The following is a 14,947-nucleotide window of genomic DNA, read 5'->3' on the forward strand; positions in this document are numbered from 1 at the left end:
TAGGTCATGTGCTTGTCTCACATGTCATTAAAGTATGCTAGTTTATAAATACAAAATCATTTATGGCTATGTAACCTTTGAGCCATATCTCAGTCATATGATACTGCCTTAGACATACTTCTTGGGTCATCTTCCAGAGGTATAAAATACTGTATCACTGTCATGCAGATGATGCACATGTAACATGTTGTACCTCCCACTTAAGCAAGGTAAAAGCAACTCTCTGCATCTCATCTAAAAGAAGTAACATGTTAGATGTTAAATGCTTTCTTCAAATAAACCAAGACAAAACAAACATATTTGGCACTCCTGATTCTCTAATAGTTATAGCAATGTTATCTGGGGCCATCAAATGTACACAGCCATGCAAAAGATCGATTCCATGCTTAAGTTTGAATGAGTTTGTCATGCCTGCTGTTGGTCAAAATGCAACTGTGAGGTTCTACACAGAAACCACGAAATGGGAGAGCATTACTCCTGCACTCATGTCCTGGAATGTAAGGCTTTAAGGTTTGTTTTTAAAGCCTTCTGCGGCATGGCGCTAAGCTATAGCTACGATCTCATCAGCTTCCATTCCACTCTTTGAGCCTTATAGTCTACTAATCAGATGGTTTTAGATGTCCCACATTCTTTGTTGAGGTCTAAAGGTTGCCAGGCTTTCTCTGTGGCTGCGCCAAAGCTTTAGAACCGTCCCATTTTTCATGAAATCATCCCCCACGATAAACATATATATTTTCTCAGGCATTTGAGTCCTTTTAAATGTCAAGCTTTTAGTCGGTTGTTCTCGCTTGGTTCTTCTTGTTCTCTTATGTTACCTTCCTAGTTAAATTATTTTAGCTTATTGTGCAGTCTTTTGTAGTTTTTAGTTCATCTCTTTTATTTGTTCAAATCCATGCTTCATTTTATTTGATCTAATTGTGCAACGATTTGGGTGACACCTGCTATCTATGTGCTATATAAATAAAGTTGGAAGTTGAAAACCAAATCCTGCTATTTATGTATAGACATTCTATACAACATTAAAGGGACACAATGTAACCTTGGCCATAATTCACTGTCTGGATATAGCACATATTGTTTTATCAAAGGAGACCTATGCTTTTACGATGTTTCAGCTTTCTTTTAGTGTGCTATATAACTTTTTGTGCATGTACACAGTCTGCAAAATTACAGAGCCAAATGAACTCACTAGGTTGAATGATTCTCTCCCAAATAAGCTACTTTTCCTAGCTGTCAGAAAAGCCTCATTGGAATTTCAGCCATTTTCTTTGTGATAAGATGAGGCAATCTCGTATCATCATCCATATTGCAGAGGTGGGTTTGTGATTACAAGCTTTAATGTTACGTTAGACATCTAGCTAAATTTCTGATACACCTTGCGTTTTTACACATGCTGAACTCTGACTGCCTGCAGGACTGGGAACAGCTTGGAACCCACTCTGGTGGTTGACCAATTAGAGCACACTGTGTTCATCAGGAGGCAGGAGCTCTAACAGAACATTTCAAAGAGGGCAAAAAGACACAGTACAGTAAGATAAAAATAGCATGTTTCTAGAACATTGAAGCATGTAAATATAGTCAAGTAGATCCCAAATATAAAATTATGAACGCCGAAAATAAACATAAGCGGACACCTTTAACGACATGTCACAATATAGCCACCAGGTGGCAGCAGTCGTGTAGTCCCTTGTGGGAACAATAAAAGGTGAGTGGAAATCAATCACTGCCTGTGTTGAGTGTTGTTGCCACCTAACGGCCGCCTACCGGGGCGCTTTAGACAGAGACTTCATTTACCGGTTTTTATTTCGTTTTGTTATCTTACAACGCAAGTTTCAAACTTTTTTGTGTCAAGAACCCCTTTACCAATTATTTCCTAGCTACCCATATCCACCAAACAATAGATAGACAAACAGATTAAAAACCGACAGATTTCTAAACCGTAAGTCATAATTACTATGTTATGTCCATACTGCATTTTAAAAAAATCATAAGACTAACCAGGTCTAAAGGTGTCAGCAGTAACGTAACCAGTAACGTGTGCTGTTTTGCGCACTGGTAAGAGGGAACGCGAGCGCCGAGGCCTGCGCGCCCCGGTTCTGCTCTCTTTGGTGCGTATGTCCGCCTTCGCGCGACGTGGCCAATCAGCGCGTGTCAGTGGCGCGTGGACGCGTGACATCCACCGAATACCTCGCGGAACAAAGCCGTCCGTTTGCTGCTTCTCCGCGGACGCTTGCGTCAACAATTTCAAACGACTCCACCGACAGTTAACAGCCACGCTCTTTTAATTCGGGTATTTATTAAGTTGACAAGTCAGCGAACGCTTTTTTTTTTGTTTTGTTTTTTTTACCGAAGAAAAGTTGGAATCCCTGAGGCGTCTACCTTCGGAAGCGGTTTATCGCGGCGTAGGTATGCTACAACGTGGCTGGTTTGTTTGTGTTTGCGTACAGCTAGCTTGACTAGCTATAAAGGAGATTATTTTGTGGAATAACCGTCGCTGTCGTGTAGGCTTTCGATGCCCTTTTTGTTCTCTGCTGTTGTAAATGTACTAGAAGTCGCTGGCAAGCTAACTTTCGTTATATGTCAGTTCATTTGTTTTGGTTTTAGAGACGCTCGGAAGCACGGTCGAAATAGCTAGCATCCGCTGACGACGAAAGTAGTCGGACTAATATTGTCTTTTGTTTGTTTTTGACTCACAAAGCAAACATTACTGTTTGTAGGTATTCTGCCATTGTTAAAACGATTTTGTATTGCACTGCCCCGGTTGCAGCTTGAGTCTGTAATGTAGAAATGAAGAGATGAATAGTCAGGTTTAACATAAGCTAACGGTATTGGTTGTTCTTTTTAAAATGTTTTAATGGGTGCATTTTACGTTTCCAGGTGAGGTTATCTGCACAATGCAATTACTTTGGCCCGTTATCAGCCCCATTAATCAAGTTCACTGTGTGGTTGAAAGATTTCAGACGGAATTTCCTTACCGGGGGGTGTATTACTAACACTGTGTACAAAGTTCATCGAGGGCACGAGCTCGCCATGTGAGGTGTGGTGGGGTCACGTTACAGTTGTTTTTAAGATGCATTGGGTTACTGAAGATGTGTATGTGAACATGTTAATTTGTGTAGCTCGCCATGGATGCTAAACTAATCAGTGAACTAACTTATTAACTTCACCTCACTGCAGTTAGTGTTATATGTCTAATATTGTTATATATAGCTACAATACCATATATATATTCATGTCTGAATACTTTGAGGTATTAAACAACTAAACAACTCTGGCTTTTCAAATCTGCTTCCCCATTACTCAGAGGCTTCAGGCTAATTCCAATTAGTGGAATTAGTGCTGTGCGTCCCGATTGCATTTCCCTCGCAGCTGCACATGCTACTTTATAAATACATTGACATACATTTTCACAAATATCTTTACATGAAATTATTTTTTTTTCGCTTTTGTATATACTGATACCTCTGTGTCCAGTCACTCCTGCTAGTGATCTATAAACTCATTCCCAACTCTCCTGCTGAAGAATTTGCACATGCTAGTTATTTGGTGCAGGGATATCTTGTTCTGCCCAATGCTATGAAAGTAAAGCCTGAGAGGTTGTGTTGGTAGGTAGGGGGCACATTCTTGACTGCCATGGGATTTGACCATATGCGTTGCAAGGTAAGGGTTTCCAGTTTGAATTTAGTGTAATCTCTGGCTTTATCTAATTACATGACTTGCTTCCCTCTTAAAAAGAAATCAGCCTTCATGTGACTGTGTCATTGTTTAGGCCTAGGTGATTCTGTGTGGTAACGACTGAGTGGATTATTCAGAGTGATTGATATTTGCTATTTCTTCAGTTTGCTAGCAAGTTGGAACAACCATGATTCAATGCACCGGCAAAACCGGAGTGTCACATTTTATAAACCCAGTGAAAAACTAACACTTTTTTTAGCAGGTCTAGAAGTACTGGAACTATCTGCATCATGGAATAATTCCTTTTGATAATGATGCATCATGTCACTGCTGAGTGTGACATGAGTTCTGTTTTCACATTTCGTTTGCTGCCTTGGACTCATTTGCTATCTGCTGTTCCCAGCTTGCCAGATGGAATTAGTGGAAGTGTTTGTGTCGTGTTTGGTCTTGCAATGTGGATCTGAGATTGTATTTGGTCACAGGCAAGTGATTGGTGGTGGTTGGTAGTGTGTCTGTCTCTGCACAGTTTTAATATGCCAGTGGAACACTGGTGGTGGTGCTTGATTAGACTTTATATAACTGTTCAAAATCTTTTTTAAGAATCTTGCAGCTGTTCTAAAAGTGTTTACAATAAACAAGGAAAAAAAGCATATTGAAAGAATAATAACATACAATCAAATTGTCCACTGCTACATAGACCTCCTTAATGTCTCGTTGTGTGTCTGTCCCGCAGGTGCTCTAGTCTGGACTATTTCTGAACCAGGTCATTAGCATTTTACAGCTCCTGATCACCTGCCTCAGGTGTGAGTGCCGGAGCAGGTCAGAAATGAGCACTGACTGGGTGCAACCCCGAGATCTGGAACAGTTTCTGCACCACAAGTATATTCTTCAAAGGGCATGTCAGGCAGTGGAGGAGACCCAGTCTGAGGGAGGGAATCAGGAAGTGGGTCTTTTGGACCCTATACTGTACTACTTCTCTTCCTTCACCCCTTCCCTTTCTTCTCTCATGCTTGCTTTTATGGTGTGTCTCTTGCTTGCAAAGAGCTGCACCCTGGGCTGGGGTCACGCAAGCTTGTGCTCAGCCGCCCCTTTAGCTGCCTCTGACTTAATACTGAACTCTTACTGGTAATTTAATGCCAAACCTTTCTTCATAATAGACAGGTAGTCACCTTCATAGTTGACATCTTAACTCTTTCAGATCGACTTATCAATTTTGAGTAATCCAGTGCTTCACTGCAGTGCTCATTCAATTGATGTGACTCATTTTTAATTTTCATGTTGACAAGAAATACATTGATTAGGCTGCATGGGTATATGGGTTTGGTCTTTAGAGAGAACCATTTGTAACAGTCTTATTTACTTATTCACTTATGATGCTTTTATCCGAAGTGACTTACAATTCTGACTGAACACAATTTGAGCAATTGAGGGTTAAGGGCCTTGGTCAGGGTCCCAGCAGGTGGTGCTTGAACTGGCAATCTTCTGATTACTAGTCAAGTACCTTCAGCAGTTACCCACAGCTTTTTGCCCTCTTGTCATTTGAGGAGCAAATAGCCTCATTGTTACCCTTCCGCAGTATGTCAGGCTGAGCTGCCACAGAGTTAATGAGTGTGGTGGAGTCGTAGTTTTTTGTTCGCCCCACTACGGACCTGTATGGGAGCGAACACCTCCCATGGTCTCAAGAGTGCGGACGCCCAGTAGCCTGCAGGACCCCAGTATCAGTTTCGCCGGCTCCCATTAGCCCTGCCGCCCAGCTATGAATAATTGAGGTGCCCGGTGCCAGGCACACAGGTTCTCCTTCAGCCTCCACCTTTACCCCATCAGCGTGGGTCCGCGGAGCAGGCGCAATGCTGCTCACCTGAGAAGGTGCCGTTTCTAAGCCTCGGCCGACCTTCAGCTGAGGCGTTATTTGTGTTCTGGATGCTGCAGGGTATGGGCAGTGATTCTGGGAAGTCATGCTTCATGCTGGTAATGTAGCTTTGCTGCTTCTTTTCCCCTCTTCCAGCTGGGCTCTGATAGCTTGACTTATGGTGGTTTTATAACAGCTGGCTTGCTTCACCCATTTCTGTCTGTTTTGCATAATTAATCTAATGGTAATAGTGAGAATCTATGGGTGAAAGATGCAACGTGTAATTTTGATGACCAAAGGTCATTTATCATAAAAACATAAATATGTATAAATACAATATTAAATCACTCAATTCTTACCCAAAAGTTTTGTTAAACTATTAAATAAGGTAGTTGTTGAGTTTTTAAAATGTAGAAATGCATCCTGAAAATATAAATGAGCACCCATGGCACAATAGTGTTAGTGTTATTGTGCAATAGTATATAGAATAATTGGCAAAATACTGTCTAAAATCATTTAAAAACTTGGTATAACTTCTCCATACTGTTGCACTTCATTAGTGTCATTCAGTATAACAACACTCAGAAGCCATTTAAAAGCATGTTGCATGATGGTAATCATGTAACAAAGAAGACCCACTGAAGACCCTGTATCTAAGTGATGAGTCAAGTAAATCTCTCTGAAATATTTGATTTCACTTTTCTCCCGCTTAGTAACCTTTGTAACAATAATGCATGTCCTTCAGTACAACACCGGTAAACTTTTTTTAGTGATATATATTTTTTAAAGTATATTAAATATGAAAAGGATATGTTTTATAGGTTGAGGTTATTACTTTATATAGGTGGCCAAGAAACTGCCTGTTAAATGTGTTTGTCTGAAATCCATCCTTCAGCATCACACGTTTGTTCTAAAACATGAGAAGTTTCTTGTTATAGCACAGTTTCGCCCACTGAATGACAGCTTTATTCCATGTTTTCATTGGTTTACAACATGTAATCATGTAAATCACATTCTCTTGTAGGAATCCCGAATCTTATTATTTTTAAACTATTTTATGGAATTTGAAGGTATTTCAAGGCTCATTATGCTGTAGATGTCACTGTCTAATAAGGAGTGTTGCATAGCACAGACAAAAGGCTCACATGGATCCAGTTGCTAGGGAGGAAAGACTAGCCAGAAGAGGAGCAAGCATCTTCATGGTTTCATACTACCATCAGCAGCAGAATAGGATACAACAAGATACAAAAGCTGCATGGATAACGCTTAAGTTCTAGTACAATGTACTGCACTGTAGTTAACGTTTTATTGTACTACAGTTAAGGTGTAACTGATGGATTATATTGGTTAATATGATATTACAGATATGCACAATTGTGAATAAAAAATGGGTTATGAATTGTTAGTTCATAGCTGTGTCACATTTGGGCTACTTTATGAAAAATCCAGACTGTAAAAGTTTGAATTGGAAGTTGGATGGACATTTTTTGTAGCCGTTTCGTGTGTACCATGATCTTGCATTATGTAGTTGCACTGAAGGAGTGGGTGACAAGGAGTGGGTTTAACTTTTAATGTTGTTGTTATTGTATAGCCTGCTAAACATTTTAAGCATCTTATCCTGTTTTTCCCCATAGTTTTACAACTTAACAAATGGCTAAAAGAAAATGCTATTTCTGCTCTCACTACTGCTAACAATAATTCATTATTGTTATTGAACAAATAATATTTAATCAATATTTTAGGGTCATAGTGTTATCATTCAAGGAAACAAAGTATTGCTATACACTAACACTAGTATTTTTAAAAACCGGGTTTGTTGAGTCGGAGATGAAAACAACCTCAAAGGATGAAGCAAAAATATTTTCTTTTTTATACATTACATTTATGGCATTTAGCTGACGCCTTTATCCAAAGCGACTTAAAATTATGACTGAGAACAACTTGAGCAATTGAGGGTTAAGGGTCTTGCTCAGGGGCTCAGCAGTGGCAACCTCTGATTGCAAGTCAAGTACTTTAACCACTGAGCTACCACTGCCCACTCAGAGTAAGTAGGTAAAATGTTTTGAGTTGTACCTGTGACTCAAATATATGGTATTCAAAATAAATAATTTCTAGGTAGTTACATTTCTGCCAGTCTAAGCATAGATATATATTTCATTCTGATTATGAAAAATGGGCATAAAATTAAGTTATCCGAAAAAATGCAAAAAGCTTATCGGGGTTCAAAGATGACTTTATTCAGAACTTGCCTGGATGGGCAAATTTCTACTTTCCTTAACAAATCTTTGTATTTTTAAAGTGTTATTCACATATAAATAAGCACAAATAAGCTAGCATTTAGTTAAGGTTATTATTCATAAAAATAAGTGTACAATCTCAACATTCATTCACTTATTTTTGTTGTAAATAAGTAAAGGTTTCATAACAAATCTTTCTTTTAACCCTGTTATAATGCTGTTGTAACTAACCTGATCAACTTGGAATTGGCTTCATTGTTCATCTGATTTATGCACATGTTTAGTGGTCCATTGGTCGTATGCACATATCCAGCTAGTACCTTTATCTTCTGCTGTACTCATGGTGAGACATTTGTTTTTTGCACAACGAGGGGTGATTTGAGTTTGTGAATTGAGTTTGGCGTCAGTTGTGCATTGCACCCCCACCCCTGCACACACACACACACACACACACACACACACACACACACACACACACCAACATTCTCAGAGAATTGTAATAGTTTTATTTTTTTGATATTTTGAAAAACTTATGTCTTTGACCCTGTGTAAATATATCTGGTAGGTTTGGCATGCTTATTTCCATTGTCTTATCGGGGTTGATGGGCTCAATGTTTAGTTCATTGTTAGTGTAGGAGTTGGCCTTTTGGTTGGCCTTTGCCGAAAGCAAAATATAGCATTATGATTAAATCATGCTTTTAAATTGCTTTATGAGGCCCTGGGCTATTGGAAGTGTCCAGCTTTATGTAAGACACAAGACTGTGGTGTAGAGACATGCATACACGCTCATATGAATAATGCAGATGCACACGCCAGTGTACCAGATGGAGTGCGTGTTGTCAGGCTGTAACAACAGGCTGTATGTAGTTTTTGTTTCTGCGTGAGTGCACGAGCGCGTGTGTGTATGTTAAACAGATGGGAGGTGTGAGCAGAACAGGAGGTGGGGAGTGGTGTTGAGGCAAGGCAGGACGATGGTTGTAAGCACTGCATCAGTTGAGTATAGCTCAGGTAGTGTGTGGAGAAACAATAAAAAATAAAAGTTTGTTTGTAGTCCTCTTTTTTCTTTATTGTGCATTTTATTGATTGATTTATTTATCTATATTTTATATTTGCTGTGTCCAAATTTTCAAGTTATAGGCGCACTCCTCAATTCACTCAGTCTTTCCCACGTTTGTTCTCCTCCACAGGAAACTGAGGCCTTCCTGGAACTTTCCCACCCTCTACTGGAGTGTTGACCTTGCTGTCCTATGATCTGTTAGGTGAGGTTCTTCCTCCCTTCTTCCACTTCAAATGTTCGGCACACAGACGGGCTGAGAAAAGAAAACCTAGGAAATATGAAGGCATGGGCATTCACAAAGTAGGGTGGTGGGAGTGTATGAGGGAGTGTGAAAAGGAGTTGGTGAGTGAGGACTGGAGCAAAAGGGAGGTGTGTGCATGTGGCCTGTGTATATATTTCTCTTCCCCCCTCCTTCATGCTTCCTCGGCGCTCCTGTAGGGAGGAGGAAAATGAGGGAGGAAGAGTACACCAGGCTTTTCATCTTCTAAACAGCTTTCACTTCGCTCTCTCCATTTGATTTATTTGTGGTTTTTTTTCTCCTTTTTGCTTTCAGGGTAGAGGCAACACATGGAGGGTAAGAGAACCGTCTGTACCTTGTGTGTGTGTGTGTGTGTGTGTGTGTGTGTGTGTGTGTGTGTGTGTGTGTGTGTGTGTGGTGGGGGGGGGGGGTGGGGGGGGCTTCTTTTCTTGCTTACTTAAGAGTATCTGGTGTATAGTATCATTGTGGCTAATGCAAGGTCACCACTCACCCATGAAGATGCCGATTTTGTGTGTGTTTGGTCTGGCCTCGCATCCTTTCTTGCTTTGATTCGTCCTAGACAAAGGTTCCAATCCAAATGTTTCAGTGTGTACTCATGTCTGAGGTTTGCTGTCTTGATCTGGTACTAAAACCAAAATTACTGTCTGTTACCCAAGTATGCAACTGAAAGTTTAATTTATTTTAATACGTGTTTTAAATGAGTGAGAATTTTAAAGCAGAATTGGATATTCCCCTATGTCTCTTTGTGTGTGTGTGTGTCCTTTTCCTGCCCTTCCATTCCCCACATCTCTCCCAGTTTTGCACCTAGGCTACATTTTCCACTTGTACCACAGCAGGTCTCTGTGTATTAGGTGCTGACACCTTCAGGATGTGGCCTCATCCTCCCCCCCCCCCTTACCTGCATTAAGATGTGTTTGGCAAAGTAATACTAATGTTGATGTTTACACTCTAGTACTCTAGGCAGAAGAATAATGTTTGTTTCGGAGTTGCATAATCCTGGATATTTTAGCTCCTGAAATTTATGTGCTGTGCTAGACTGTGTTTTGCAACAGGAGCAGCTGGGCTGATGAGTCAGATTAGTTTCAAAAGAGTTTTATGGAAAATTTGGTCAGCTGAATAGATTTGTGGGCAATCTGAGTTTTTGTTTTCTTGGACAAAGGTTGTCATAGGAGGCCGATTAAATACATGGATTTCAGTCTTTGAGGAACACATTTTTCAGGCGTAGGACTGGATGGTGGCTGTTTCTTTATTATTTTGTTTTAGTTCCTTTATTATTCCTGTTCCTTTATTTTGTGTTTTTTTAAACTACTCAAGTATGAGATATTAATGATTGCCTGTTTAGGGTGTGCACATGTGCGTGTATATGAATGCACGCTGGAGCTTGTCAGGAATAAGAAACAGTGCACTCTGTTCTAAGTGATCTTGATATTTGACGGGAATGCAATTTTATTATCAATAAAAAAAAAAAAAAGGTTATTGAGCAAGTGAGTGTGAGACTTTTTATTGCGTAAATCCTTAACACAAGTCCTCTTCTCCATGCAGGGCACCTTACTGCTGTCTTCCTTCACCACTCCATGTCCCACAGCTATCATTTGTGATTGGCCTTCCCTTTCCCTCTGGCCCCGCCCATGAGGTAACCTTCAGCAGCGGTTGGCTGGCGATGCCCGTGTCAGGGCAGTGATGGGCCAGAGGGTCTCGGCTGCGGCGAAGTCGGCGGAGGAGCGGGCTGGGGGGGCGGAGCTGGCACCGCGGCCAGCCTGCGTGGCTCTCGGTGGGCGTGGCCACCCACTGTCGCTCCGCCTTGAGCTGCTGCTGGACATGCCACCAGCGGACGCTGCCGCACAGCTACGGCATGCCTGGAACCCGGACGACCGCTCGCTCAACCTCTTCATCAAGGACGAAGACCGGCTCACCTTCCACCGGCACCCGGTGGCACAGAGCACAGACTGCGTGCGCGGGCACATGGGCTTCACCCGCGGCCTGCACGCCTGGACTGTACGATGGCCCGTGCGCCAGCGGGGCACACACGCAGTGGTGGGCGTGGCCACTGCGTCGGCTCCGTTGCATGCCGTCGGCTACACTGCCCTTGTTGGCAGCGACACCCACTCGTGGGGCTGGGACTTGGGCCGCGGGAAGCTCTACCATGACCGGAAGAGCCTGAGTGGTCCAGTACCATCGTACCCATGTCGTGAAGACGACGAGGATGACGGCACGTTCGCCGTGCCTGAGGAGGTGCTGGTGGTGCTGGACATGGATGAAGGCACGCTGGGCTTCTGCGCCGATGGGCAATTCCTGGGTGTGGCCTTCCGCGGACTCAAGGGCTTGAAGCTGTATCCGATCGTCAGCGCCGTCTGGGGTCACTGTGAAGTCACCATGACCTATGTCAATGGGCTCGATCGTGAGTATTCTGCGGACACCAGCACAAAGAGGTTTATGTATCCTTCATGTTTTAGACTACCTCTTGTATTTAACCTCACTTCCACTGACTTCTGGTAAAGTAACTTTCAGGAAGAAATTGGTTTCTGGTGCTTGGTTTCCTAGAGGCACCAAGTGAATAATATACTACCCAACCGTGTACATTATAAAGCACATTTATTGTGACCATAAGTGATCATAGCTTACAGATAACTTACTAGGACCATCAAATCCCTGGATCAGTGCTAAAAATGTCACTACAGCCATCCTCTCGTCAGTACTTGATATCTGATTGGCTCGTGGTGACATACTGCAGCCAGAAATGTCCAGGGTCAGGTACTGTGAAATAATTCCCGTCAAAGCTGTTGAAGGTTTTGAGCTGATGAGATATGGCATACCCCCACTCTCATCAGAGAACCTGGATGAGGCAAGGCAATGCCATGGCCACACAACACGGCAGTAGCTGTTTCCAGCCAGCACTGCAGTGGAGAAATGACTACATAGGTTTCTGATCCTGCAAACTTGGATGTGTAAGGGTGTTTTCACACTACAAATGTTTCCCAGAACCAGGTCCGCTTGCTTCACATCTTCGAAACATCTTGTCAAGTGTGAAAGCAGTTTTCCAGCCCAGGAGCTCTTCAGGGCATTGATCTCTAGTCCTTCTGAAATTCGTGGTCTGGGGCTTGAGTGCAGTCCACAGCAAGTGTGAAAGCAGTCCACTCCCGACTCCGTGTGTGTGATTGGTTCATTTTGTAATGTGACTGCTTGGGCTTATCCTTTTTTTTTTTTTTTTTTTTTTTTTTTTTTTAAGTTTTGTGTGTTTTCTGACTAAATAAACACTTACTATCCAGATAATCTTTTTAAGTCCATTTTTCTCAGGTAATTAAATGTTTGCAGAGCACTGTAGAGTATATTTTACATGGAAAAAAAATCGGTGTACGTACAATGCAACAAAAATCGTCTCATACAAGAGGGCTCCTTGTTTGAAGGTACTCTTGCACTGTGAAATTCCATGTATCCCAAAAGTGCTGTTCCTTGCTGCCTGAGTGTTTGTATCCAAGCAAAATAATAAAAACCAAACGGATGAAGCTTCTTCCTATCACTTTGCAAGCCTGCGTGAAGTAAAGTGACGTATGGAATTGTGCAATTGATCCACGGCTCGGATGGAGTTCTTGTGTGAAAGCAAAGCAGCAATAAGGAGCATAATTCCCTCAAATGAGCCCAGAATCAAGTATATATCAAGTATATAGCACAAATGTGAAAATGCCCTTAGACTGCAGTTTGTGCTATTACTACTTTGTTAGAGCAGGACATTCATGCATCCTGGTAATTTCTGAAGCCACTGAAATCAGGTAGCAAGAATGACTGGTGAGTCCCTAGGCTCTAACTTGGGATCTAGGCCTGTTCAGTTCTGTTAAGAGCCAACAATCTTATCTCAGCAAGTTTCAAAAACCCAGTTTTGCCAAAAAAAATATAATTTGGGTAAGGGACAAAAGTTCAGATCTTCTTATGGAAAAATATTTCAGAAGCTCCAATATCTCAAAACCTGAACACTAAATTCTTTTTTCTGCTGAATTGAGACATTTTGGTATGATACTGTCTTTATCATTGATGGTCTGTAGTCTGAGAGGATGGTTGAGAAATATATGGTATGTAGCAATAAATGAAATAGATTGGTGGTAAAAATGACCGTAGTTCGTGGAACCATTTACTTTTTTTTCCCATGTTTGTGTAATATGTTTGCCTGTACTGTAATGCTATTGGTGCTGTATATTTGTGCTATCTCTGTGGCTGTCATGTAACAGGCGTGTGCTGTTCCCTGCAGCCGAGCCCCTCCCGCTGATGGAGCTGTGCCGGAGGGCAGCCCGGCAGGCTCTGGGCCGCCATCGCATCCACCACATCCAGTCTCTGCCCCTCCCACCGACCCTCAAAAACTACCTGCAGTACCAGTGATGGGCTCGCACCCCACCCAAAAACTACCTACAGCACCAGCGACCTCAGAAACACATCAGCGCTCCACCGCGTCCAGACCCCCTCCGCAGGGAGCGGATCGCCAGGAAACCGGACTGTCTGACCGGAGAGAGCCGCTCTGCATGCTCGCGTGGTGGTATTTAGTCTCCCCCAAAGAGCACAGCAGATGGTAGCTTACGATTCTGACGTGGGTGATATGGACACTCAGCCTGTGAGAGTGTGTGATGCAGAGAAAGGAATGCGTCTTCCACAAAAATAATAGTTTTCTGTAGCCTGGTCATTTTTTACACAACACTAAATGTATTTAATTATGATTCAGTCCTATGTAAAATGCACCAGTAAAGTGTCCTTTAATTTTTGAAAACCTTTTTTTAAAACCCTGGATGACGTTTGCTTGTTTTTGCAGATAATGTATTTTAAAGACTTAACCTGTACCTGTCTTCAATGCTTGGCACAGGAAGCACTGTTCCACCCGGGAGTCCAGGGAAGGCAGACACAACTGTGTTCTGTCCTGAGCTTTTCAATGTGAATAAAACGCACACAAACCAAAAATGTCTACTATTTTCTCCCATCATCCAGCTCGTACGTGCTGCAATATGTTTCTTTTGCTTTCATGCAGTAGACTAGAATATTTCCTAGTGTTGGTTGTGCTGTAATTGTACATTATGCATTTTACTCTTTATCCAGTTTTGGGGGGAAAAAAAAGTTGAATTGAGGGTTTTGGCACATGAAATGGGGAGGAAAAAAGATGGTACGGTTAGGTAATGTGGAATTTATGATTTTGGCCATCTTCTTAATGGAAGCAGTTATAACATCTCTTTTTTCCTTTTGCTCAGTTTTATTCATAAAAATGCGGCATTTTCCTTGAAGTAGTTTGTCACCAGGGGTGTAAAGTAACATTACAAGTACTTTTGTTCCTGTAACATGGCCATTTTATTTTTAAAAACAAGTGCTGCACTTTGAGTACCTTTTGAGTTGAGTAAGAGCAATTGCAGTTCAGCCTCAGTGAAACGTACATGCCTGTTATTGAATTTACAGTCAGAATTAAAACCTGTTGCTGGACTTCTTCTTTTTTTTAATACATTTCGTGTAAACAATAGTACCTTACAGTGTAGAAGTAACAGGCGTAACGACGCTTGAGATTTGACCGCCACGCTGTGAACGCGTTTAACGAACAGCGTTTCTGTTGAATTTTTCAAATACACGTATTTGTTACAGTTCTCCCTCAAAACGTAAGTATTAAAAAAAGGAGACCGTACCTACTTTGTCCATGTTCTGAGGTTAGACTGACTCAAGGCAGCTCTGGTGTCCTGCAACTACGCATCCCCTCCGTGTGTAACGGCGCACAGGCCCGTCGGCTGAAATGGCTTACCTCAACCGATGGCGTGGCGAGTAAAAACTGACCGAGTGCTTTAGATGAGTTGATCAAAAGATGGTGGCCCTTTGGTCAAGTTCACAAAGTTAATTTGTACATATAAACATCC

At 41.9% G+C, this 14,947-nt stretch overlaps 1 protein-coding gene across 2 annotated transcripts; it reads left to right on the forward strand.

Annotated features, from left to right (window-relative positions):
* The first annotated feature begins 2,083 nt into the window (after window positions 1–2,083).
* Window positions 2,084–14,525, forward strand: spsb4b (splA/ryanodine receptor domain and SOCS box containing 4b). 2 transcript variants are annotated; one of them, XM_027026660.3, is made up of 5 exons: window positions 2,084–2,406; window positions 8,949–9,020; window positions 9,372–9,392; window positions 10,620–11,475; window positions 13,318–14,525. In XM_027026660.3, exons 4-5 carry the CDS (start codon window positions 10,758–10,760, stop codon window positions 13,443–13,445), a joined length of 846 nt encoding a protein of 281 aa, XP_026882461.2. In that variant the 5' UTR covers window positions 2,084–2,406; window positions 8,949–9,020; window positions 9,372–9,392; window positions 10,620–10,757; the 3' UTR covers window positions 13,446–14,525. The 2 variants fall into 2 exon arrangements, with proteins under 2 accessions (XP_026882461.2, XP_026882465.2); XM_027026664.3 differs by lacking the exon at window positions 2,084–2,406 and adding an exon at window positions 2,428–8,753.
* The last annotated feature ends 422 nt before the right edge of the window (window positions 14,526–14,947 follow it).

Source organism: Electrophorus electricus, chromosome 17, assembly GCF_041902795.1.
Source record: "Electrophorus electricus isolate QZ-2024a chromosome 17, ASM4190279v1, whole genome shotgun sequence".
In the NCBI taxonomy this organism is placed as follows: Eukaryota; Metazoa; Chordata; class Actinopteri; order Gymnotiformes; family Gymnotidae; genus Electrophorus; species Electrophorus electricus.